The sequence below is a fragment of the Lepidochelys kempii genome, chromosome 5 (assembly GCF_965140285.1).
Source record: "Lepidochelys kempii isolate rLepKem1 chromosome 5, rLepKem1.hap1, whole genome shotgun sequence".
Classification (NCBI taxonomy): Eukaryota; Metazoa; Chordata; order Testudines; family Cheloniidae; genus Lepidochelys; species Lepidochelys kempii.
The window spans coordinates 24,307,647-24,330,994 of record NC_136384.1 but is presented as its reverse complement, the minus strand read 5'-3'; the positions used below and the strand labels follow the sequence as shown (position 1 = coordinate 24,330,994).

Below are 23,348 nucleotides of genomic sequence, written 5' to 3'. Positions count from 1 at the left end.
CTTTACACAAACAGGACAAAAAAAAAAAGGGGGAACATTTTAAATCTCTGGTATGTCTGCACACACTGTATTGCCATCTGTAAATGGTGAAGTGTAGGATACTACACACTTGGGTGTCTGTCTTGGTTACTCATTCAGCCATAACCATAGAATCTATGGCTATGTCTACACTAGGAGCCAGGCATGTGATCTCCAGCTTGCATTTACTCGCAGTAGCTTGATGAGAACTACCGCAAGTACAGATAGTAGTGTAGCAGGGGTGGTGGCAGCAGGGACATGGCTTAGCTGTGCTGAGTATGTATCCGCAGGGTTCAGGTGGGTTTGTACTCGGCGTGGCTAAGCTGTGCTGCTGCTGTCTCTGTTGCTACGCTGGTACTTATACTTGCATTAGCTCTTATTGATGTATTATGAGTACGTGTATGTGAGCTGGGAATCCCACCGTCGTGTGGGTGGAGCCTAATATGTAGAGCTGGAAACCAGGATAGGCCTCTTGTGTATTTTTGTTTGGTACGGCAGTATTAAGACTCCGTGCAAAACAAAAGTTTGTAGGGCGTTGACAATGTCCCATTCTTGCAAGATCTACAAATCTTGGGCCACCATCCGTAACCTTTGCTATTGGATAACAGGGGATGCTTTCAACTCTGTTGCTACTAGGGCCAACATCACTGAGGTATGCCCATTAAATTGCCCACCTAACAGCAATATAGTTTTAGTGATGGCTCCCAGCCTGAGAAAAGATGCCTTCATGTGCAACACCAATGGGCTGCTGCCTCTTCCCACCATGTCTCCTTTCTCCACTGAACTGATGGTAAAAAGAGACCAACAGCTGTTGTGGAGGCAACAATAGATAACATGTAAAAGGCAGTATGACATGTTCCCACTTAATCCCTCCTCTCACAGGGCTTGTCTACATGGGGACACTCACCTAAAGGTATGAATTTAAAGTGGATTAGTTAAACTGCATTAAACCTGTGTGTGTGTGTGTGTGTACACATTCAAAACTAAAGTGGCGTTAATTCAGTGTAGTTTAATGCACTTCCAGCCAAGCTAGAGAGCAGGGAGGTTACTTTGGCACTGACAGGGTTGAGGTTCAGAAGGAAAAGTGCTTGATAGTAAATTAGTTGCTCTTTATTCAAGCACAGAGTTTGTCATAAGGGAAAATTATTCTGATTAGCATCAATGAACATGGATTCTGTGAAACAACTGTGTGTGTGGTGGAGAAGAGAGAGATCCTCCCCAAAAGAACTTTGGCTCATCGTTCTCTAGATAGTTACTAAAAAATTCATAGAATCATAGAAGATTAGGGTTGGAAGAGACTTCAGGAGGTCATCTAGTCCAACCCCTAGCTCAAAGCAGGACCAACCCCAACTAAGTCATCCCAGCCAGGGCTTTGTCAAGCCGGGTCTTAAAAACCTCTAAGAATGGAGATTCCACCACCTCCCTAGGTAACCCATTCCAATGCTTCACCACCCTCCTAGTGAAATAGGTTTTCCTAATAGACAACTTAGACCTCCTCCACTGCAACTTAAGACCGCTGCTTCTTGTTCTGTCATCTGCCACTACTGAGAACGGCCTAGTTCCTTCCTCTTTGGGCCCCCCTTCAGGTAGTTGAAGGCTGCTATCAAATCTCCCCTCACTCTTCTCTTTTGCAGACTAAATAAGCCCAATTCCCTCAGCCTCTCCTCACAAGCCAGCCCCCTAATAATTTTCGTTGCCCTCCTCTGGACTCTCTCCAATTTGTCCTCATCCTTTCTGTAGTGCGGGGCCCAAAACTGGATGCAGTACTCCAGATGTGGCCTCACCAGTGCTGAATAGAGGGGAATAATCCCTTCCCTTGATCTGCTGGCAATGCTCCTATTAATGCAGCCCAATATGCCATTAGTCTTCTTGGCAACAAGGGCACACTGCTGACTCATATCCAGCTTTCTCGTCCACTGTAATCACCAGGTCCTTTTCTGCAGAACTGCTGCTTAGCCGGTCGGTCCCTCAGCCTGTAGCAGTGCATGGGATTCTTCTGTCCTAAGTACAGGACTTTGCACTTATCCTTGTTGAACCTCATCAGATTACTTTTGGCCCAATCCTCCAATGTTTCTAGGTCACTCTGGACCCTATCCCTATCCTCCAGTGTATCTACCTCTCCCCACAGCTTAGTGTCATCCACGAACTTGCTGAAGTTGCAATCCATCCCATCATCCAGATCATTAATGAAGATGTTGAACAAAAAAGAGAACATCTTTGTGCCAGATGTGCAGAATGGTGTGGAAGATGTTGGTGATTCACTTTTCAGTTTTTTGACTGATTTCTAGGGGTGGGAATCCAGTCAAGAGAATCTGCATTACATCATAAGAATCTTCTTTGCCATTCCCACCTTTTTCCTTTATCTGCTCCTCTTGTTTGCTTTCTCTTCATAGAATCATAGAATATCAGGGTTGGAAGGGACCCCAGAAGGTCATCTAGTCCAACCCCCTGCTCGAAGCAGGACCAATTCCCAGTTAAATCATCCCATGTTTAATCATCATGTTGTGGCAGTGATACAAACTGCCATTAAGATAGACCTAAGAGCAACCCATGCGCTGATTTCAGGGTAACAGCATATGTATTATATGGTTATATGTCATAGAATCATAGAATCTCAGGGTTGGAAGGGACCCCTGAAGGTCATCTAGTCCAACCCCCTGCTCGAAGCAGGACCAATTCCCAGTTAAATCATCCCAGCCAGGGCTTTGTCATATCTGACAGTTGCATCATGTGTGTTCTCTTGTGGCTGTTTTAGGAGCAAGGTCTTGAACAGATGTCAGATGGGAGGTGTAAGCTGTCACTGAAGAGTTGGCATGATGCTTGGCCCTTTTTTCAATCACGTTTTTGCCTCTGTCTTTCTCAAAGTGTTTACGATCTTAGTGAAAGATGTTCTCAATTCAGATCTGTCTTAGGATGTGTCTTTGAAATTATCAATATTTTTACTGCATGACTTGAGATTCTGCTTAAAGATGTTTCAATCTACTGAAGAAGACTTTTTTGAGAGTCTTTCATCACTCATTCTGGTAACATGAGCTATCATTTAAGCCGATCATTGCTAATCATTGTCTCGATGCTGGTTGTTTTTGATCTTTCAGGGATGTTAATGTTTGAAACTTTGTCTTGCCAGCCGACCTTCAGAATAGAGTGAAGACAGCACATGTGATACTTTTTCCAGTTTCTTGATGTATCTGCAGTGAGTTGTCCATGCTTCATACCAGTATAAAAGGGACACAATCACTGAGGCATTGTACAGTAAAATCTTTTTTATCCAGTGTGTTGGGAGAATGGGGGATGCCGGTAAGTGAAAAATGCCAGTTAACTAAGAGAGAGGGAATTTGGGTGTGGGGCTGGGGGTTGGGGCATGGGAAGGGGTGTGGGGTGCTGGATCTGGGGGGTGCTCACCATGGGTGGCTCCCTGCAAGCGGCGACCTGTCCCTGCTGTTCCTAGGTGGAGGAACTGCCATGGGGACTCCGTGCACTGCCCCTACCCCACCCTGAGCGCTGGCTGCACAGCTCCCATTGGCTGGCAACTGCAGCCAATGATAGCTGCAGGGGCAGCACCTGTGGGCGGAGGCAGCATGCAGAGCTGTCTGCTGCACCTCCGTCTAGGACAAATCTGGCACCCCGAGCCCCGTCCTGCACCCTAACTCCCTCCCAGAGCCCATGTCCCACACTCCAAATCCCTCGTAACTGTTCCTCCGCCTAGGAGTAGCAGGGACATGTTGCCGCTTCTGGGGAGCCACGTTGAGCCAATTACGGCTTCTATGAAGCTTAGAAATGCTGGTTTATAGAGCTTTCTGGTTGGTACAGGGCCGGATAACACAGCTTTTACTGTATATCATCAGTTTTGTTAGTGAGACAAGGTGGGGAGGTAATATCTTTTATTGTACCAGCTTCTGGTGGTGAGAGAGACAAGCTTCCGAGTGACACCGAGCTCTTCTTCAGTTGAGTTTTGTTGACAGTTTGATATGCAGGTTGAGTATCCTACGCTGGAGTCTTCCAAAAGCCTGGCTTGCCTTTTGCATTCTGTTCGATATTTCTTGATCCAGGGAGCCGTCACTTGCGATGGTTCTGCTAAGGTATGTAAAGTGATTGATGGTCTTTAATTTTATACTATGAACGGTGATGTTTAGCTCCGTGGTAGTGGTTAATGGGGCTGATTGGAAGAGGACTTCAGTTTTTTCCAGACTGATAGTGATTCCAAACTCTTTAGTTTTTTTGGATAACCTGTGAAGAATAAACTGTAGGTTGCTTTCATTGTGACAAAGTAGAACACAATCATCCACAAAAAGGACTTCACATATGAGTTTCTCATGGACTTTTTTGTCTTTGCCATGAGCCTTTGGAGACAGAAGACTTTTCCACCAGTTCTGTACCTCATGTAGATGCCATTATAAAGCTTGTCAGTTGCGTAATTCAGAACAGCTGTGAAGAGAGCAAACAGGATTGGTCCCAGCATAGTGCCTCCTTTCATCTCATTAGATATGGGCAATGGTTTAGAGAGGCCACCACATGAGAGTACTTGACCAGTCACGTGTAAGCCAGGGTCTGAATGAGCTCTCCTCTGCCATCTGTTCATAAACTGGGGAAAAAGACCTCAGGAGGAGACTGTATTTGAGACCCGAGGGGAGCCCCCCCGCGAGATCCGGCATATCTGCTTTGTCAAGAAGGTTCAGACAAGTCCAATAAGTTAGTAGAATGTAAAATTCATAAATACTTGCTGTGGATCAAATTGATTTTTGTTACAGCAGATGAAAGTTGACTCTCTCTACATGACCTTTCTCCTTGTCAAAAAGCAAATTCATTGCATTGTGAATATAATACATTCTACTCAATCCCTTGGCAGTAGAACAGTAGATCAGTTTCATCTCAGCCATTTTATTTCATTGCAGTCATGCAGTCAACTAACTATCAATATGGTCCAGAGGCTGGTGAGCGTAAGTCTGCAAGACAAGAGAAAATGGGAGAAAATGTCTCCTGACACAGATGACCCATAACTGAACGCTTAATAGATCCTAGAGTGCCGAACAAACATTAATCCTCTCAATATGTCTGTAAGGTCACTACCATATAGTAAGTAAACATTTTTCCCTGTGCCTGGGAATAGCTCTGAGATCTTGGATTGCTTCAGTATTAATGCATTTATAAGTCGTTTTAGTTCAGATGGCTATAGTACTCCTTAGTTTTACTAAAAAAAAGGAGTACTTGTGGCACCTTAGAGACTAACAGATTTATTTGAGCATAAGCTTTCGTGAGCTACAGCTCACTTCATCGGATGCATGTAGTGGCATTGTTTCATGTTCTCTGTGTATATAAAATCTCCCCACTGTATTTTCCACTACATGCATCCGATGAAGTGAGCTGCAGCTCATGAAAGCTTATGCTCAAATAAATTTGTTAGTCTCTAAGGTGCCACAAGTACTCCTTTTCTTTTTGCGGATACTGACTAACATGGCTGCTACTCTGAAACCTTAGTTTTACTAAAAGAAAAGGAGTACTTGTGGCACCTTAGAGACTAACCAATTTATTTGAGCATAAGCTTTCGTGAGCTACAGCTCACTTCATGTATGCATCCGATGAAGTGAGCTGTAGCTCACGAAAGCTTATGCTCAAATAAATTGGTTAGTCTCTAAGGTGCCACAAGTACTCCTTTTCTTTTTGCGAATACAGACTGACACGGCTGTTACTCTGAAACCTTAGTATTACTGTGAGTCTCATGATTCCCTTTCAGTGACAACTGTTTTCTGAGGTCTGTCAACCCAGAATAACATAAGCAATATTGACAAACCCAGGCATTAATAAATCAGTAGATTATTTTAAAATACATTTTGAGTTCTTGTTTGGCTGCTGTGTATTGAGCCTTTTCAAACTTTTCTCTACAACTGAGAGTTCATGAAATCTTTTATTAGATTCTCCCTTAGTATAAGGATTCCAGGAAATGGGCCTTTAAGACAAACACCAGCTATTGCAAGATTCATGATAAAATCATGAGTCAGCAACTCTGTGTAAGGGCCAGAACATCTCCGCAGCAACATGGGCTATCACAAGCACATCAAAGCTGTCCTCCACTTGCCACACTGGTTTCCCACAGAATATCGGGTCAAGTTCAAGGTCTTGATCCTTATGTTCAAAACAGTCGAAAGCCTGGGCCCAGTACATCTAAAGACCTACTAAAGCTTTGGTGATCAGCAGCTCCACTCCTGACGCACAATGGAACTTTCTATCACAAGGGTTAAAGTCATCTGGGTAGGAGACAAAGCTTTCTTGTGGGCAGATCCGACACACTGGAATAAACTCTCTTAGAAACAAAAGACCGTTACAAATCTTACCACCTCCCACTCCAATTACAAGGTGTACCTCTTTGATGTTGCCTTCTCTAAGAGAGGAGCGGTGTAAGTAAAACAAAAAAATCATATTCTAGCACAACGCTACACTGCGCACACACTTCTCCCCCTGAGGAGAGAATGGGAGAATAAACCATACATGAGAGATGTTAGTCACACTTCAGTGCACTACTCTAAGGTGTTCAGACGCTATATAGTGATTGAGGGTGATATAAGAACTTTTATAGAACAGAATAGTAGTAACAGCAGCAGGACCAGAGGAGTTCATAGTCCCACTGCTGTACAAAGGGAGGACTGGCATGACTCCTTCCCTCCCCTCCTGCAGACACTAGTCAACTTTTTGGTAAGGAAGAGCAGGCCCATGTGCTCTGCCTCCTGAGGACTCAATGAGAGTGTGCCATTTCATTGCCCCTAAAGATTGCCACTACTTGAAGACTTTGGAGAGGATTGCAGACCAACTGTCCCACCACCTTGAAGACCACAACAAAGGGTAAGGGTGAGCCAGGATCTATTGGAGAGAGAGATAGAGGGTGGGTAGTTTGCTGGGCTGACTCAGTTCCCATAAAAGGTTTGCAAACCTCTGAGAGATTCAAGTTTTGTAACAAATCTCTGAACCCAGTAACCTTCTCCAGGTTTCATTTACCAAAGTTTTGTACAACTCTTGCCATGAGACCTCCTGATTGTTTGTTTTTGTGGTAGCTCATAGAGGTTCTTCTCATGGGTTTAGCTAGGCACTGCGTGCACACACACAAATAAGACTCCCTGGTTCATAAAGCTTTGAACATAAGTTTATGAGACCCAACAGGTGGCTGCAACAAACTGTTATGGGAGGGCAGAAGATTGTTATGATTAGCCTAATAAGTAGTGATCACAGCACACCAGCTGTCTAGCTATTGTCAAGTTTTGTAGGTTTCAAAACAGAGGTGACCTGGGACAATTTATTACAGTGAGAAGCTAGAAGACTCCAAAAACAAATACTCCATCCACAGCAAAAAGTATGGTTTTTGGTGGGGATGCCTGAGGGCAGGTTGTGTTAACTATGTTTACTAGCGCCTAAACAAACTTCTATACTATATACAACATTATTTGGCCCGAGCATAAAGCTCAGATAGAGATCCAAACTCTCCAAGAATTTGGGATGTTTGGAACTAGGGTTTTGGAGGCAGTACTGTCATTATAACCCACTCTTTTTAAGAGAAGTCTGGCCTCTCATTACTAAGTAAGTAGCCTTAATACAACCCTGATATAACATCCTAACCTTGTATAGCCTCTCCTTTGCATTCCTATTTGTTGGACTCATGCTTGCTTGACATCTTTATCTGTGTTGACCACAGATTTAATGCTAGGATTTGTGTACTTTAATATTGTTTGTCAGACTCCTGTTTCAAAAATAGCCTTGATTTATGGTATCTCATGAAGAGCTGATTTGTATATTTTGTTTTTATGCTAAAAACTGGGACTCCTGACTCTTTTATTATTTATATTCTCATTTAAACCCAGATCAGTAAACCTTTGTGAACTTGAGCCCTAATCCAGAATCTGTAAACCTTCACGGGGTCTTGAAGTTAATATTGACATCTTCAATAAAATCACAAGGCTTTTTTTTTTTTTTTTAAAAGAAGGGCAACCTTGGTATTTTTACTTTCATTTGCAATGGAAATTGGGCTGGAGGGAAAGATGCTGCAATAGAGGCATTAATGATGCAGATAACAAAAACTCAGAGGAAAGTTCATTTAATTCACTTCCCACCTCCTTCCCCTTGGGGAATGCACAAGGAAAAACAGGCTATGAATACCTGCACCCCAATCCCTCAACTCAAGATATTTATGGACATTAAGAGGTGTGGATTGTGCACTGGAGGTTTGTAGCAAGTGTCTGGAGAAGGGTGAACCTTGGAGCAGGACTTGTTGGATCCGTACTGGACTTCTTAGTGGGGCAGGTAATACACATAGCTCATGATTAATTATTCTTGCTGACATGGGGAATTGAGAATATGATGATTTTTCTTTCACGTGTGTCTGTCCTTTCTTGTGAATTTGGCTATGCAAGACTGGAGTGTGTCTGCCAGGTGATCTTTTCTGCCTTCCTTGTATGAAGCTAGGAAAGGAGGAGAGTTCAGGGACCAGAATGAGACAAAAAGGGAGGGTGGATAGCTGGGGAGGATCATCAATCTACCACACGCCTGGTGATGTGCAGCTGGTGTTGGATCTAAAGCACGTCTATAAGCAGAATTGCTATTGGTCCAATGTGTATGCTGAAGTGAGTGGCTGTGCTGTCCTGTTTTTAAAACAATCCCATGAAATCAAGATTGGATGTCTTTAATCAAAGATGCTCTAGCTCAGCCAGAAGTTATGAGGTTGATGGAGAAATTGGGAGAAATTCTACAGCGTGTGTTATGCAGGAGGTCAGACTATGTGATCATAATGGTTCCTTCTGGCCTTAAAATCTATGGAAAAAACACCCTGTTTCACTGTGAAGTCAGAGGAGAGTAACGCTTTCATAAATTGTAAGACTAGAAGGGACCACTAGGACCATCTAGTCTGAGCTTCGGTATAATACTGGCCATGAAATTGCATCCTGTAATTCCTTCAGTGGAGGGTATTATTCTTCCCCATTGTGCAACAGCCTCTATACAAGTTTTCTTGTCTAGGGCACAGGTGCACAGCCCTAGGAAAACAAAAGACTATTCTACTGTATCATGAATGCAGCATTTTGACTGATTAACTTTGTCAGCGTTGTTGAAGTCTGACAACCTTTGCCATGATAAAGAGGGGCAGAGCTTCTTAGAAAGGAGTTCATGTGAGCAACTCTTGTAAGCTGGGCCCAGCAGGACTATAATGCTAGCGAGTTGTCATAGCAACATCCTCCATTTTTATTACCCTCAAGTTCTGAGTTCCTAGCAAGACTTCAAAGTTTCCCTTTTGGTATCTTATGTTACAAAGAAAAAAAAGGAGTAAAAAACAAACAAACCCTATTGTTTTAATTTAAAGCTGTTGAGTGAAACATGGCTAACTTATCAGAAAAGCCCAAAGCTGCTGATGTGAGGGAACATCCAGACTCATTCAGATTTGAATCAGAGTGCTGGACAGGTGCAGTTGAAATTAACATTTATGTACTTATTTTCAGACTGGATATTTCCGTCTGCCCCATGGGGACTACTTCATTGAGCCTGTGAAAAAGCATCCACTGGAAGAGGGAATAGCATACCCACACATAATCTACAGGGCAAATATCCTTCAAAATGCTTTAAGGCAACGGCGGGAGACCACAACAGACAAGGAACAAGCTTGTGGATTGAATGGTATGAATTTTGTTGGAGCTTTTTGCTTGTTGGTTGCTAAATTTTTTTAACCCAGCCTTTCCTTCACAAATAATTACACCCTTCTTTTCCAACTGGCAGCTTTCTATTAACATAGAAGTCAGGAATTAGTAGTACAGTGCATTAGGAGCTCCATAAGAACAGTTTTGTGGCTTACTGTGAGTGATTTTCAGGGTTTCCTATATGTATTTTAACCCTAGTGTAATTTCAATTTTATATTTCATAAGAGGTGAAGCTTGTGAGTATCCATCTGATCCATTCTACGCAGAGCCCTACAGCCCTTTGCCAGTCACACCAGGCAGTACTCAAATAGGTCCAGATGCTTGGGACCAGATCTTCAACTGGTGTAAATCAGTGGAGCCCCAGTCATTTCAGTGGATCTACGTACACTTACACTGGCTGAGGATCTGTCCCTCTGGGTTTAATGATACCAACTTTCCATTCACACTATCAGAAAAACTAAACAGAATGTTACCATGCCATGTTTTAGTTATATCAGTTCTGGGTATCATCTCTGTGGTGAGTATCAATATTTCAAGTTTCCACATGACTATTATTGGAATATCTAAAGCCCTGTACCTGGCTGTATTAAAGTGCCTCTAGTGCAGTGGTCCCCAATGGGGGTGCCATGGCACCCGCCAGGGCATTTATGTGCACCCGCCTACTGACAAGGGAGCGCTTCCGCCGGACAACCCACCGCCGAGGAGTGCAGCCACCGGACAACCAACGCTTCTTGATGACGCTGCTTCTTGGTGGCATTTCGGCGGCTGGTCGTCCGGCGCCTGCCACACTCTTCTGGGAACATGAATATGCGATAGCAACAGAAAGATTGGGGACCACTGCTGTAGTGCCTTGTCCTAGGTAACAATTTTTGAGGTATTGTTTGTGACAATACGAGTTATATGAGGAGCTACTTAGATGATCTAAATGTTCTTACAGTACTGTGACTCTTTGGAGTACGATTCTTGTTGTTGGTTAGAAGACCCTGGAATAAAGGAACATATCTGTAGGTTGCTCTTGCTCTCCCCTAACTACAGTATGTAATATGTTGCTGATTAGGATGCTGTCTGTCCTCCTTTCACCAACTGCATTTGTTCCTTGCCATTTGGAAAATTTTAAATCTAGCCTGGACAAAACATTAGTAAATGTACTATGGGAAAAAATCCTTAATTGGCAGGAAGTCTGACTAGGGAACTGTAGCGGGGTGGTCACCCCGCTCCAGTTTGGAAGGGGTTAAAGACAGCCCTGGGAAAGGGCTGCCACGGGGAGCCAATCATGAGCAGGCTTGAGGCAGCCAATCAGAGCCTGGCTGGGCCAGTATAACAAGGGCGAAGGGAAGGGCTGGGTCAGTCTCACTCCAGCCTTGGATTGAGAAGGGCCTAGCTGCCTGGGAGCACAGGGTACCCAAAGCAGAACAGTGCTGGAGAAAGGCAAGTGGAGCTGGGGAGCTCCAGCCTGGCAACTCTCCAGGCTGAGGCCTTGTTAAAGGCCTAAGGGGGTACTGGGGCTGCTGAGATGCAGCCCAGGGATAGGCAAAGGCAGCTGGTCCAACCCCCTTGCCAAGGATGAGTGGTCATTATGGACTACAATTTGCCCCAGAGAAAGGGGGCTAGATGATGATTGGCAGTCACCATGGAGGCAAGGTGGGCATAGGGGGTATGGGTTCCCCTCAGAGGGGAGACCCAGAGTGTGGAGACTGCTGTGGGGCAACACTCCAAGATAAGAGGGCACTGGGGTCCAGGAGGGATGCGGGGCCTGCGGCAGCCAAGGCACCAGCCAGCAGGAGATGCTCTTGAGGCTGGAATTGAGCTAATTCCTGGACAACCAGCAGGAGGAGACCGTGCCGATGAGTCGGCGATCTGCTGCAGCAGAGGTGGGCAAACTACAGCCTGCGGGACCGTCCTGCCCGGCCCTGAGCTCCCGGCTGGGGAGGCTGGTCCCCCGCCCCTCCCCTGCCACTTCAGTGCGCCGCGCTGCCTGCGCTTTGGCCTGCCGCTCCTGCTGGGCAGTGCAAGCGGTGTGGCTGGCTCCAGCGGGGCTGCAAGCTCCCGCTGCTCTGAGCAGCATGGTAAGGGGGTTGGATAAGGGGCAGGGAGTCCAGGGGGCAGTCAGGGGACAGGGAGCAGTTGGATGGGGCGGAGGTTCTGGGGGTGGCGCACACAGGGAACAGGGGGCGTTGGAATCCCGGGGTGGAGGCCTGTCAGGCAGTGGGGGTATGGATAGGGGTTGGGAGAGTCAGGGAACGGGGGGGTTGGATAGGTGTGGGAGTCCTGGGGGAGGCTGTTGGGGGTGGGGGTGTGGATAGGGGTCAGGGGGGCAGTCAGGGGACAGGGAGTGGGGGGGCTGGATAGGGACTGGGGTCCTGGGGGGTGGTTATGGGCGGGGAGGTCCCAGGAGGGGGCGGTCAGGGGACAAGGAGCAGGGGATGTTGGATGGGTTGGAGGTTCTGAGGGGGGCAGTCAGGGGGTGGGAAGTGGGAGGGGGTGGATAAGGGGTAGGCTCCAGGCTGTTTGGGGAGGCACAGCCTGCCCTACCCGGCCCTCCATACAGTTTCGCAATGCCAATGTGGCCCTTGGGCCAAAAAAGTTTGCCCACCCCTGTGCTACAGGGACTACAGCTAGGTTAATCATACATTTCTAGAAGTGGAGTTGCCGTGTATTTAGCTTGAGAATATGTTTGAAACTATAGTGGTTAAAAAGGCTAATTCTTTTCCAGGGATGAAAACCGATTGATAATTGGACTCCTGTCTTTCTGAGCCATGACTGCTGCTGAAGTTTTAAGTATATGTACTGCTAATTATGGAGTAAAAGGAGCAGACAGTCTCTCCCTCTTCTCTCAGGCCCCACACATACCTCTACAGCTGTAAACCTTGAGTAATATTTGCGATTTGCTGACATGAGCCATCAGTCAGTGGGAGCTGTGCTTGAATATCTAAAATGCTCTATATTGCTAAGTACTCTGAAAAACCAGGTTCCCAGGCATCTCAAATTGGGCACCCAAAATTAGTGGCTACTTTGGACCTTAATCTCTCTGTGCCTCAGCTGCCCATATGTAATATGGGCATAGTATCTCCTGGTCTCACCCTGGTTTTATGAAGGTTAAAGTTTGTGAAGCACTTGGATAGTATAGGGATGAGCACCATAGAAAAGCCCTGGAGAAAATTTAATAATTCTGTCTTCAGAGCAGGATTTGAATAGTGTGCAGTAACTAAGCCCTGGTCTACACTAGGACTTTAGGTCGAATTTAGCAGCGTTAAATTGATTTAAACCTGCACCCGTCCACACAGTGAAGCCCTTTATTTCGACTTAAAGGGCTCTTAAAATCGATTTCCTTACTCCACCCCTGACAAGTGGATTAGCGCTTAAATCGACGTTCCCGGCTCGAATTTGGGGTACTGTGGACACAATTCGATGGTATTGGCCTCCGGGAGCTATCCCAGAGTGCTCCATTCTGACCGCTCTGGACAGCACTCTCAACTCAGATGCACTGGCCAGGTAGACAGGAAAAGAACCGCAAACTTTTGAATCTCATTTCCTGTTTGGCCAGCGTGGCAAGCTGCAGGTGACCATGCAGAGCTCATCAGCACAGGTGACCATGATGGAGTCCCAGAATCGCAAAAGAGCTCCAGCATGGACCGAACGGGAGGTACGGGATCTGATCGCTGTTTGGGGAGAGGAATCCGTGCTATCAGAACTCCGTTCCAGTTTTCGAAATGCCAAAACCTTTGTGAAAATCTCCCAGGGCATGAAGGACAGAGGCCATAACAGGGACCCGAAGCAGTGCCGCGTGAAACTGAAGGAGCTGAGGCAAGCCTACCAGAAAACCAGAGAGGCGAACAGCTGCTCTGGGTCAGAGCCCCAAACATGCCGCTTCTATGATGAGCTGCATGCCATTTTAGGGGGTTCAGCCACCACTACCCCAGCCGTGTTGTTTGACTCCTTCAATGGAGATGGAGGCAATACGGAAGCAGGTTTTGGGGACGAAGAAGATAGCTCACAGCAAGCAAGCGGAGAAACCGGTTTTCCCGACAGCCAGGAACTGTTTCTCACCCTAGACCTGGAGCCAGTACCCCCCGAACCCACCCAAGGCTGCCTCCTGGACCCAGCAGGCGGAGAAGGGACCTCTGGTGAGTGTACCTTTTAAAATGCTATACATGGGTTAAAAGCAAGCATGTGAAAGGATTACTTTGCCCTGGCATTTGCGGTTCTCCTAGATGTAGTCCTAAAGCCTTTGCAAAAGGTTTCTGGGGAGGGCAGCCTTATTTCGTCCTTCATGGTAGGACACTTTACCACTCCAGGCCAGTAACACGTACTCGGGAATCACTGTAGAACAAAGCATTGCAGTGTATGTTTGCTGGCATTCAACCAAAATCCGTTCTTTATCTCTCTGTGTTATCCTCAGGAGAGTGAGATATAATTCATGGTCACCTGGTTGAAATAGAGTGCTTTTCTTCAGGGGACACTCAGAGGAGCCCATTCCTGCTGGGCTGTTTGCCTGCGGCTAAACAGAAATGTTCCCCGCTGTTAGCCACAGGGAGGGGGGAAGGTTGAGGGGGTAGTCACGCGGTGGGAGGAGGCAAAATGCGACCTTGTAACGAAAGCACATGTGCTATGTATGTAATGTTAACAGCAAGGTTTACCCTGAAAGAGTGTAGCGACTGTTTTATAAAATGTGTCTTTTTAAATACCGCTGTCCCTTTTTTTTTTCTCCACCAGCTGCATGTGTTTCAATGATCACAGGATCTTCTCCTTCCCAGAGGCTAGTGAAGCTTAGAAAGAAAAAAAACGCACTTGCGATGAAATGTTCTCCGAGCTCATGCTGTCCTCCCACACTGACAGAGCACAGACGAATGCGTGGAGGCAAATAATGTCAGAGTGCAGGAAAGCACAAAATGACCAGGAGGAGAGGTGGCGGGCTGAAGAGAGTAAGTGGCGGGCTGAAGAGAGTAAGTGGCGGGCTGAAGACAGGGCTGAAGCTCAAATGTGGCGGCAGCGTGATGAGAGGAGGCAGGATTCAATGCTGAGGCTGCTGCAGGACCAAACCAGTATGCTCCAGTGTATGGTTGAGCTGCAGCAAAGGCAACTGGAGCACAGACTGCCACTGCTGCCCCTCTGTAACCAACCGCCCTCCTCCCCAAGTTCCATAGCCTCCACACCCAGACGCCCAAGAACGCGGTGGGGGGACCTCTGGCCAACCAGCCACTCCACCACAGAGGATTGCCCAAAAAAAAGAAGGCTGTCATTCAATAAATTTTAAAGTTGTAAACTTTTAAAGTGCAGTGCTTAAAGTGCTGTGTGGCATTTTCCTTCCCTCCTCCACCACCCCTCCTGGGATACCTTGGTAGTCATCTCCCTATTTGTGTGATGAATGAATAACGAATGCATGACTGTGAAGCAGCAATGACTTTATTGCCTCTGCAAGCGGTGATTAAAGGGAGGAGGGGAGGGTGGTTAGCTTACAGGGAAGTAGAGTGAACCAAGGGGCGGGGGGTTTCATCAAGGAGAAACAAACAGAACTTTCACACCGTAGCCTGGCCAGTCATGAAACTGGTTTTCAAAGCTTCTCTGATGCGTACTGCGCCCTCCTGTGCTCTTCTAACTGCCCTGGTGTCTGGCTGCGCGTAACCAGCAGCTAGGTGATTTGCCTCAGCCTCCCACCCCGCCATAAACGTCTCCCCCTTACTCTCACAGATATTGTGGAGCACACAGCAAGCAGTAATAACAGTGGGAATATTGGTTTCGCTGAGGTCTAAGCGAGTCAGTAAACTGCGCCAGCGCGCCTTTAAACGTCCAAATGCACATTCTACCAGCATTCTGCACTTGCTCAGCCTGTAGTTGAACAGCTCCTGACTACTGTCCAGGCTGCCTGTGTACGGCTTCATGAGCCATGTCATTAAGGGGTAGGCTGGGTCCCCAAGGATACATATAGGCATTTCAACATCCCCAACAATTATTTTCTGGTCTGGGAATAAAGTCCCTTCCTGCAGCTTTTGAAACAGACCAGAGTTCCTGAAGATGCGAGCATCATGGACCTTTCCCGGCCATCCCACGTTGATGTTGGTGAAACGTCCCTTGTGATCCACCAGAGCTTGCAGCACTATAGAAAAGTACCCCTTGCGGTTTATGTACTCGGCGGCTTGGTGCTCCGGTGCCAAGATAGGGATATGAGTTCTGTCTATGGCCCCACCACAGTTAGGGAATCCCATTGCAGCAAAGCCATCCACTATGACCTGCACATTTCCCAGGGTCACTACCCTTGATATCAGCAGATCTTTGATTGCGTGAGCTACTTGCATAACAGCAGCCCCCACAGTAGATTTGCCCACTCCAAATTGATTCCCAACTGACCGGTAGCTGTCTGGCGTTGCAAGCTTCCACAGGGCTATCGCCACTCGCTTCTCAACTGTGAGGGCTGCTCTCATCCTGGTATTCATGCGCTTCAGGGCAGGGGAAAGCAAGTCACAAAGTTCCATGAAAGTGCCCTTACGCATGCGAAAGTTTCGCAGCCACTGGGAATCGTCCCAGACCTGCAACACTATGCGGTCCCACCAGTCTGTGCTTGTTTCCCGAGCCCAGAATCGGCGTTCCACAGCATGAACCTGCCCCATTAGCACCATGATGCATGCATTGTCAGGGCCCATGCTTTCAGAGAAATCTGTGTCCATGTCCTGATCACTCACGGGACCGCGCTGACGTCGCCTCCTCACCCGGTATCGCGTTGCCATGTTCTGGTGCTGCATATACTGCTGGATAATGCGTGTGGTGTTTAATGTGCTCCTAATTGCCAAAATGAGCTCAGCGGCCTCCATGCTTGCCTTGGTATGGCGTCCGCACAGAAAAAAGGCGCGGAACGATTGTCTGCCGTTGCTCTGACGGAGGGAGGGGCGACTGACGACACGGCTTACAGGGTTGGCTTCAGGGAGCTAAAATCAACAAAGGGTGTGTCTGTACATCAAGGAGTATTTCAGGCAGGACTGCACGGAGGGTTCCAATAAGAAATGGTGCACCTAAGTTATCGTTGTTATTGGAACAAGGAGGTTAGCCTGGCCTCTGATTGATACATGGCTAGATTTACCTCGCTGCACCTTCTCTGTGAGTGACTGCAGTGTGATCTAGACAGGGGAGGAGGCAAATGAGAACAAAACAAATCTGGTCTATTTCTTGTTCTGACCCACTCCATCTATCTTTTACATCTTTGGCTGGCAGCAGACGGTGCAGAAGGACTGCATGCCATCCACATCTCATGGCTGCTTGGCAGAAGATGGTACAGTACGACTGCTAGCCATCTTCATCTCTTGCCTGCCTGGCATAAGATGGTACAATACGACTGCTAGCAATCCTCATCTCTTGCCTGCCTGGCAGAAGATGGTACAGTACGACTGCTAGCAGTCCGTATCGCCTGCCCGCTCACCATAAGACGGTTCAATAGGACTGCAGGACTAAAGAGAATGACCTGGTCAAGTCACTCCAAATTTAGTCCCTGCGCCCATGTCTGCCCAGGCGCTCCCAGCCGACGTGGCCAGGAGCACCTCGGACACGACGAGGACGACTACCAGTCGTATTGCACCGTCTGCTGCCAGAAGGCAATGGGTTGCTGCTACTGTGCAGCAAAGCTGTACCGCGTCTGCCAGCACCCAGGAGACATAGGGTGACGGTTACCTGAGCGGGCTCCATGCTTGCCGTGGTATGGCGTCTGCACAGGTAACTCAGGAAAAAAGGCGCGAAATGATTGTCTGCCCTTGCTTTCACGGGGGGAGGGAAGGGAACGGGGGCCTGACGATATGTACCCAGAACCACCCGCGACAATGTTTTAGCCCCATCAGGCATTGGGATCTCAACCCAGAATTCCAATGGGCAGCGGAGACTGCGGGAACTGTGGGATAGCTACTCACAGTGCAACGCTCTGGAAGTCGACGCTTGCCTCGGTACTGTGGAAGCGCTCCGCCGAGTTAATGCACTTAATGCACTTAGAGCATTTTCTGTGGGGACACACACACTCGAATATATAAAACCGATTTCTAAAAAACCGACTTCTATAAATTCGACCTAGTTTCGTAGTGTAGACATACCCTATAACCTAAGGCTATCCATGGAACAATGAGAAGAAAGCGAAATATCGAATCACTCTCATTAAGTGAGCACTGTTCATTCTGTGCACTGAATGAGGTGGAGTCCTGTGTGTGTGTGTGTGTGGAAAAAAAAAATAGTATGTAATCATGTTATTAAAGACTGTCGCAGAATGGGCACACAGAAGGGGACCAAATTAAGGCTAAACCGACAACCTTAATTCTGGCATTTACTAACTTTTGAGTGCTTGACTTTGCAACCATAATTTCTTTTAACATAGTTTTTTTGTGTGTAACATTAAGTAAAGCATAGTCTTAATGTGTTAGAATACTGCTGAAAATCTTTTCTCTACCATTCCTGCCTTCCCAGTCACCTTCCCAGCTAATTTCACATGAAAATAAGATTTAGGACTTGCATGCTGAGTTCACTATTTTATAGCACCAGGAGCCGGAAGCCACGTACGTCTTTTTTCTTCTGTTCTAAGTGATGGAATGTATAGGGGGGTGTACTGTGTGTATCTTACTCTGTCCAAAATTCTCCTTCAAACTAGTTAAACGTTAGGTTGGACTTGAGCCATCTCTACTGCAGAGGGGAAAAAAATAATTCCTCCACTAAGCTTCCCAGTCTCCTCTATCTCAGATTCTGAACGTATTCATTGTGAGGACTCACTAGCACCAGCTGTTTCTTTCTAACTGACTGTAGAAATGGAAGCTGCTTTTTCTAGCTATGGTCAGGGGAGCTGGAACAATTTGTATAGTGGTGGGTGCGTAGAGCCATTGAACCAAACTGAAAACCCTGTATATAATGGAAACCACTTCAAGCCAGGGGGTGCAGCAGGACCCTCAGCATCCTTAGTTCCAGCACCTATGCGGTGGTTTGGCTGAGCAAAGTTTTCTTACACTGGCAGATTGCTCACTAGATGCACACTTTTTTCAAAGATCATGAGTTAGTTTGCGGTGAACATGGAGACTCTCTCAAGAGGAAATGTAATTGTCGAAGCCCAAATCTAGGGCCTGATCTAACTCCCATGGGAGTCTATAGATACCTTTCCACGGATGGCAATGGGAGTTGGTTCAGTCCCCTATGACACTAATATTTCAGTATATCCAGTAGTCTCCCTATAGAAGAGGACTTTCTGCTTGTCTGGACAGATTTGGCAAAGAAATAATCATGGAGATGCTTGTTTGTGGAAAGAAATATTTAAAACTGAACCATTTTAAGCCAGGCTAACTTTACTGTCGTAAGTCTCAGGAATAATACATTTCTAGAAAATCTTTTTGTGTGTTTAAAAAGTCTTAAATTCCTAGGAGACTTTAAAAAAAACCCTCTCGGAAACAGTTCAAACTACCTATGGTGGTTTTTTAGAAGAATTATCATGGAAATATATTGGGACAATATCAGACATGGATTTAAAAAATAAAAGAATGGGGGTTCCTGCTTGTGATGGATTAATGTATGCTTCTATCTATGACTATGTCTACATTTGGAGGAGGACAGATGCTGCACGCCCGGCTAACATGGGTATAAATAGCAGTGTAGCTAGTGAGATGCGGCTTAGGTGAGTAGAGTAAGTCACAGGCCCTACGTTTCTGGCTGAACCCCCATGGTATATACCCTACACGGGCTCTCTACATGCCCAAACTGTACCTCCCATGTCTACACGGGTATTTTTAGCAGCATACTGTCCCACTGCCTCCCCAGGGCTGGAGCCTTTCACTGTCACATGTAGGTACACGGGTAGTGCCTGTGCTCTACACGCCACCATAAGTGTAGACATAACCTATATCAAACTACACACTCCTGTTTGTTTTGGGAACACCTTTTTGTTAGTAACACTATAGCGGTGTGCCTTCACTGTTGTCTCTTTACCTCCATCCTGGACTGGGAATTACCAGAGGCATTACCAGAGGGGGAAAAATGCAGAGCAATCAAGGGCTGTTAGCCTGCAGGATCTTGTATTCAAATGGAAGCTCCCTTCCACGTGAGTTAGCTACAGCCCAGAGAAACCTGTTCTCCCAGGTGGCCTTGTAATCAGACAGTTGGTCACCTGATGAGGGACTTGAAGTCACTGGGGTAGGGGTCACCTGACAAAAGGGACTAAACTTTATAAAAGGGATGCTCTTTCATCAGCCATTTCAGAGAGAGGCAGAGAGGGAAGCAGACCAGAACCAGAAGACAAGGTTAAGCAGGAGGAGGGGGAGAATCCTAGGCTCCCTAAATAGACACTAACCAAATCCCAAGGGCCTCTTGGAATGTTGAGGAAACAACAACAATACGCTTAGACAGCAAAGGTCAGAGGCACTGAATGTATGGCTGTATTCCAGGCATCTACGAGCTTCACAGGATTATTACTGATCTATTGCAGCCACATTAATCACGAGTGACCATATAACAGTTGTCATTCCATGATGGGTCAGTGAGCCCTTCTGACCTCAAGTCCGACATTCAGGGACTTTGTTTCCAAGGTGGGCAACGTGACCAAAAAGCCAGCCAGTGGTGGCCAATGATGTCATTCCTCTTGAGGCCTGTTATCAATGATACCACCTTATGACTGGTTTCAGAGTAACAGCCGTGTTAGTCTGTATTCGCAAAAAGAAAAGGAGTACTTGTGGCACCTTAGAGACTAACCAATTCATGCTCAAATAAATTGGTTAGTCTCTAAGGTGCCACAAGTACTCCTTTTCTTTTCACCTTATGACTGATAAAGTCAAGCCATCACATACCCAGTAGTCACCTCTGGCAGTGCATATGAAGTGCCTCAAGCCTCCTGATATTTGTTTAAGCAATGTCCATCTTTCATATCCATATGAAAGAATTGGAAGAACCCAGGTTTGATAAATCTATACTTTTGTATATAGTTTCACCTTCTTTTGGCTCCAGAGGATGGTGAGGTAAGGATTTGCATGCAAGTTTTTGTTGTTTTCGTAGATTTGTACATCTCTTGTGCTCTCTCTGTGTAAAGTGTGTGTGAATTTAGAAATTCTCTTTTGTGTATTGTTTACTGACACTGTCTATGTTCCCCAAGAGGAAAGCAGTAAGCTAGAGGGTCCACTGCTTCAGTGGAACTCTGAACATGCACAGTAGCTGCTGGGGAGGCTTGGGAGAGCTGGCACTAGTTTCAGGGCCTAGGCAATTGGACTGCAGGTCCCTACTGCCAAGCGGGATGTCAGACACAAAGTCTGCAGCTAGAGAGTGTGCCTGGTGGTCCACAGCCAGAGAGACAGTGCCTAAACTCTGCCCTGCCTCTGCAAGCCAAGAGCATATGCCTGGGACACAAGGTTTATGTCCAGTATAGCAGCCTGGTGAATGCCCATTCAGGACAGTCACACTGGTAATCAGTGCTGCTCAGTCCACTGCACAGAGTAGCAGCTGAGTGCAAAAGGACCGTTGTGAAATCCACCATCTCTTTATCTTAGATCATTTTATGACCCACTGTAGTGGCTGAGCACCGGACAGTCTTTTTGTAATGTGTCTGTCTTTACAAGACTGCTGTGAAAGTAGGGACAGTGGCACTTCCTCTTAATACCCTGTGTGCTGAGGTGCAGGACTTCGCTACAGAGCACAGGTCTGTGGCACACATGGGGTTTCCCTCCACCCTCCTTACAGTGGATTTGCCTCCCAGAATGGCTATATTGGGAAGGATGGTTGAATGATCAATGAGTGTCTTCACTCCCTACTTACGTTCTATACACTAGGAAAAATGCTGCAATCACTTATGCATTGGCATCAATCTCATTCCTGTGCTCTGGCAATAGTGGTATAAACTAACTTGTGGCTTGCAACAGCCTCAGTATTTTCGCATCCTCTGACACAAACCAGAGTGCTGCTAGAAATGAAGAATGTGATAGCATTATGTAAATTAGAAATTTCAGCATGTGATGTACATTTTCATTACTGCGGCTTTCTCGGAAATTGTGAGCTGACTCATTTTTAATAGCTCTGTGCTACTCCTGAAAACTGCATTATGATTGCTACATTGTACTCTTGTATATGGCAAGTGGCTGGCTTACTATGTCATTTCAAACTTGTATGAGAAATGACAAGTGAAGTGGCCTAAAAATATGAGTAAAATTGTTTTGATCATTTGCACTCACATGTAAGCCTGGCAGGAAAACAGCAAAAAGAGAATCGTGTTTATGGTAGTTGCCCTCACAAACTTTCCAGTAGCCTGAGGTAACTAAATAACTTTGAGAGATTGGCACTGGCCTTCAGCAGAGTAAATGACAGATTTTTCTGGGACTCTGGTCGTGTGTGTGTGTCCTTTCATCCATTACTTTTTGTTTACTGTAGTATGGATCCTGCTGCCGTTTAAAAATGCATCCTTCAAAATGAATGATTTATTACTATAGGACCTAGGGGTCCTTGTCATGCAGCAGGAGCCCATTTTGCTAGATGCTGAACTTTGTGAAATTCTCTGAACAAAAATCAAATCTTGTTGTATAAGACAGGTTTCAGAGGAACAGCCGTGTTAGTCTGTATTCGCAAAAAGAAAAGGAGTACTTGTGGCACCTTAGAGACTAACCAATTTATTTGAGCATGAGCTTTCGTGAGCTACAGCTCACTTCATCAGATGTTTACCGTGGAAACTGCAGCAGACTTTATATACACACAGAAATCATGAAACAATACCTCCTCCCACCCCACTGTCCTGCTGGTAATAGCTTATCTAAAGTGATCAACAGGTGGGCCATTTCCAGCACAAATCCAGGTTTTCTCACCCTCCACCCCCCCACACAAATTCACTCTCCTGCTGGTGCTAGCCCATCCAAAGTGACAACTCTTTACATAATCAAGTCGGGCTATTTCCTGCATAGATCAAGGTTTTCTCACATCCCCCCCACCCCCATACACACACAAACTCACTCTCCTGCTGGTAATAGCTCATCTAAACTGACCATTCTCCAGGTTTAAATCCAAGTTAAACCAGAACATCTGGGGGGGGGGGGGGTAGGAAAAAACAAGAGGAAACAGGCTACCTTGCATAATGACTTAGCCACTCCCAGTCTCTATTTAAGCCTAAATTAATAGTATCCAATTTGCAAATGAATTCCAATTCAGCAGTTTCTCGCTGGAGTCTGGATTTGAAGTTTTTTTGTTTTAAGATAGCGACCTTCATGTCTGTGATTGCGTGACCAGAGAGATTGAAGTGTTCTCCGACTGGTTTATGAATGTTATAATTCTTGACATCTGATTTGTGTCCATTTATTCTTTTACGTAGAGACTGTCCAGTTTGACCAATGTACATGGCAGAGGGGCATTGCTGGCACATGATGGCATAGATCACATTGGTGGATGTGCAGGTGAACGAGCCTCTGATAGTGTGGCTGATGTTATTAGGCCCTGTGATGGTGTCCCCTGAATAGATATGTGGGCACAATTGGCAACGGGCTTTGTTGCAAGGATAAGTTCCTGGGTTAGTGGTTCTGTTGTGTGGTATGTGGTTGTTGGTGAGTATTTGCTTCAGGTTGCGGGGCTGTCTGTAGGCAAGGACTGGCCTGTCTCCCAAGACTTGTGAGAGTGTTGGGTCATCCTTTAGGATAGGTTGTAGATCCTTAATAATGCGTTGGAGGGGTTTTAGTTGGTGGCTGAAGGTGACGGCTA

At 46.2% G+C, this 23,348-nt stretch overlaps 1 protein-coding gene across 1 annotated transcript in view; it reads left to right on the top strand.

The window, feature by feature from the left end:
* ADAMTS12 (ADAM metallopeptidase with thrombospondin type 1 motif 12) overlaps positions 1-23,348 on the top strand; it is a 323,221-nt gene that overhangs the window by 97,250 nt on the left and 202,623 nt on the right. The window contains exon 3 of the mRNA XM_073343691.1: positions 9,489-9,663. Coding sequence (XP_073199792.1) covers positions 9,489-9,663 — 175 coding nt within the window. The remainder of the gene's footprint in view (positions 1-9,488; positions 9,664-23,348) is intronic.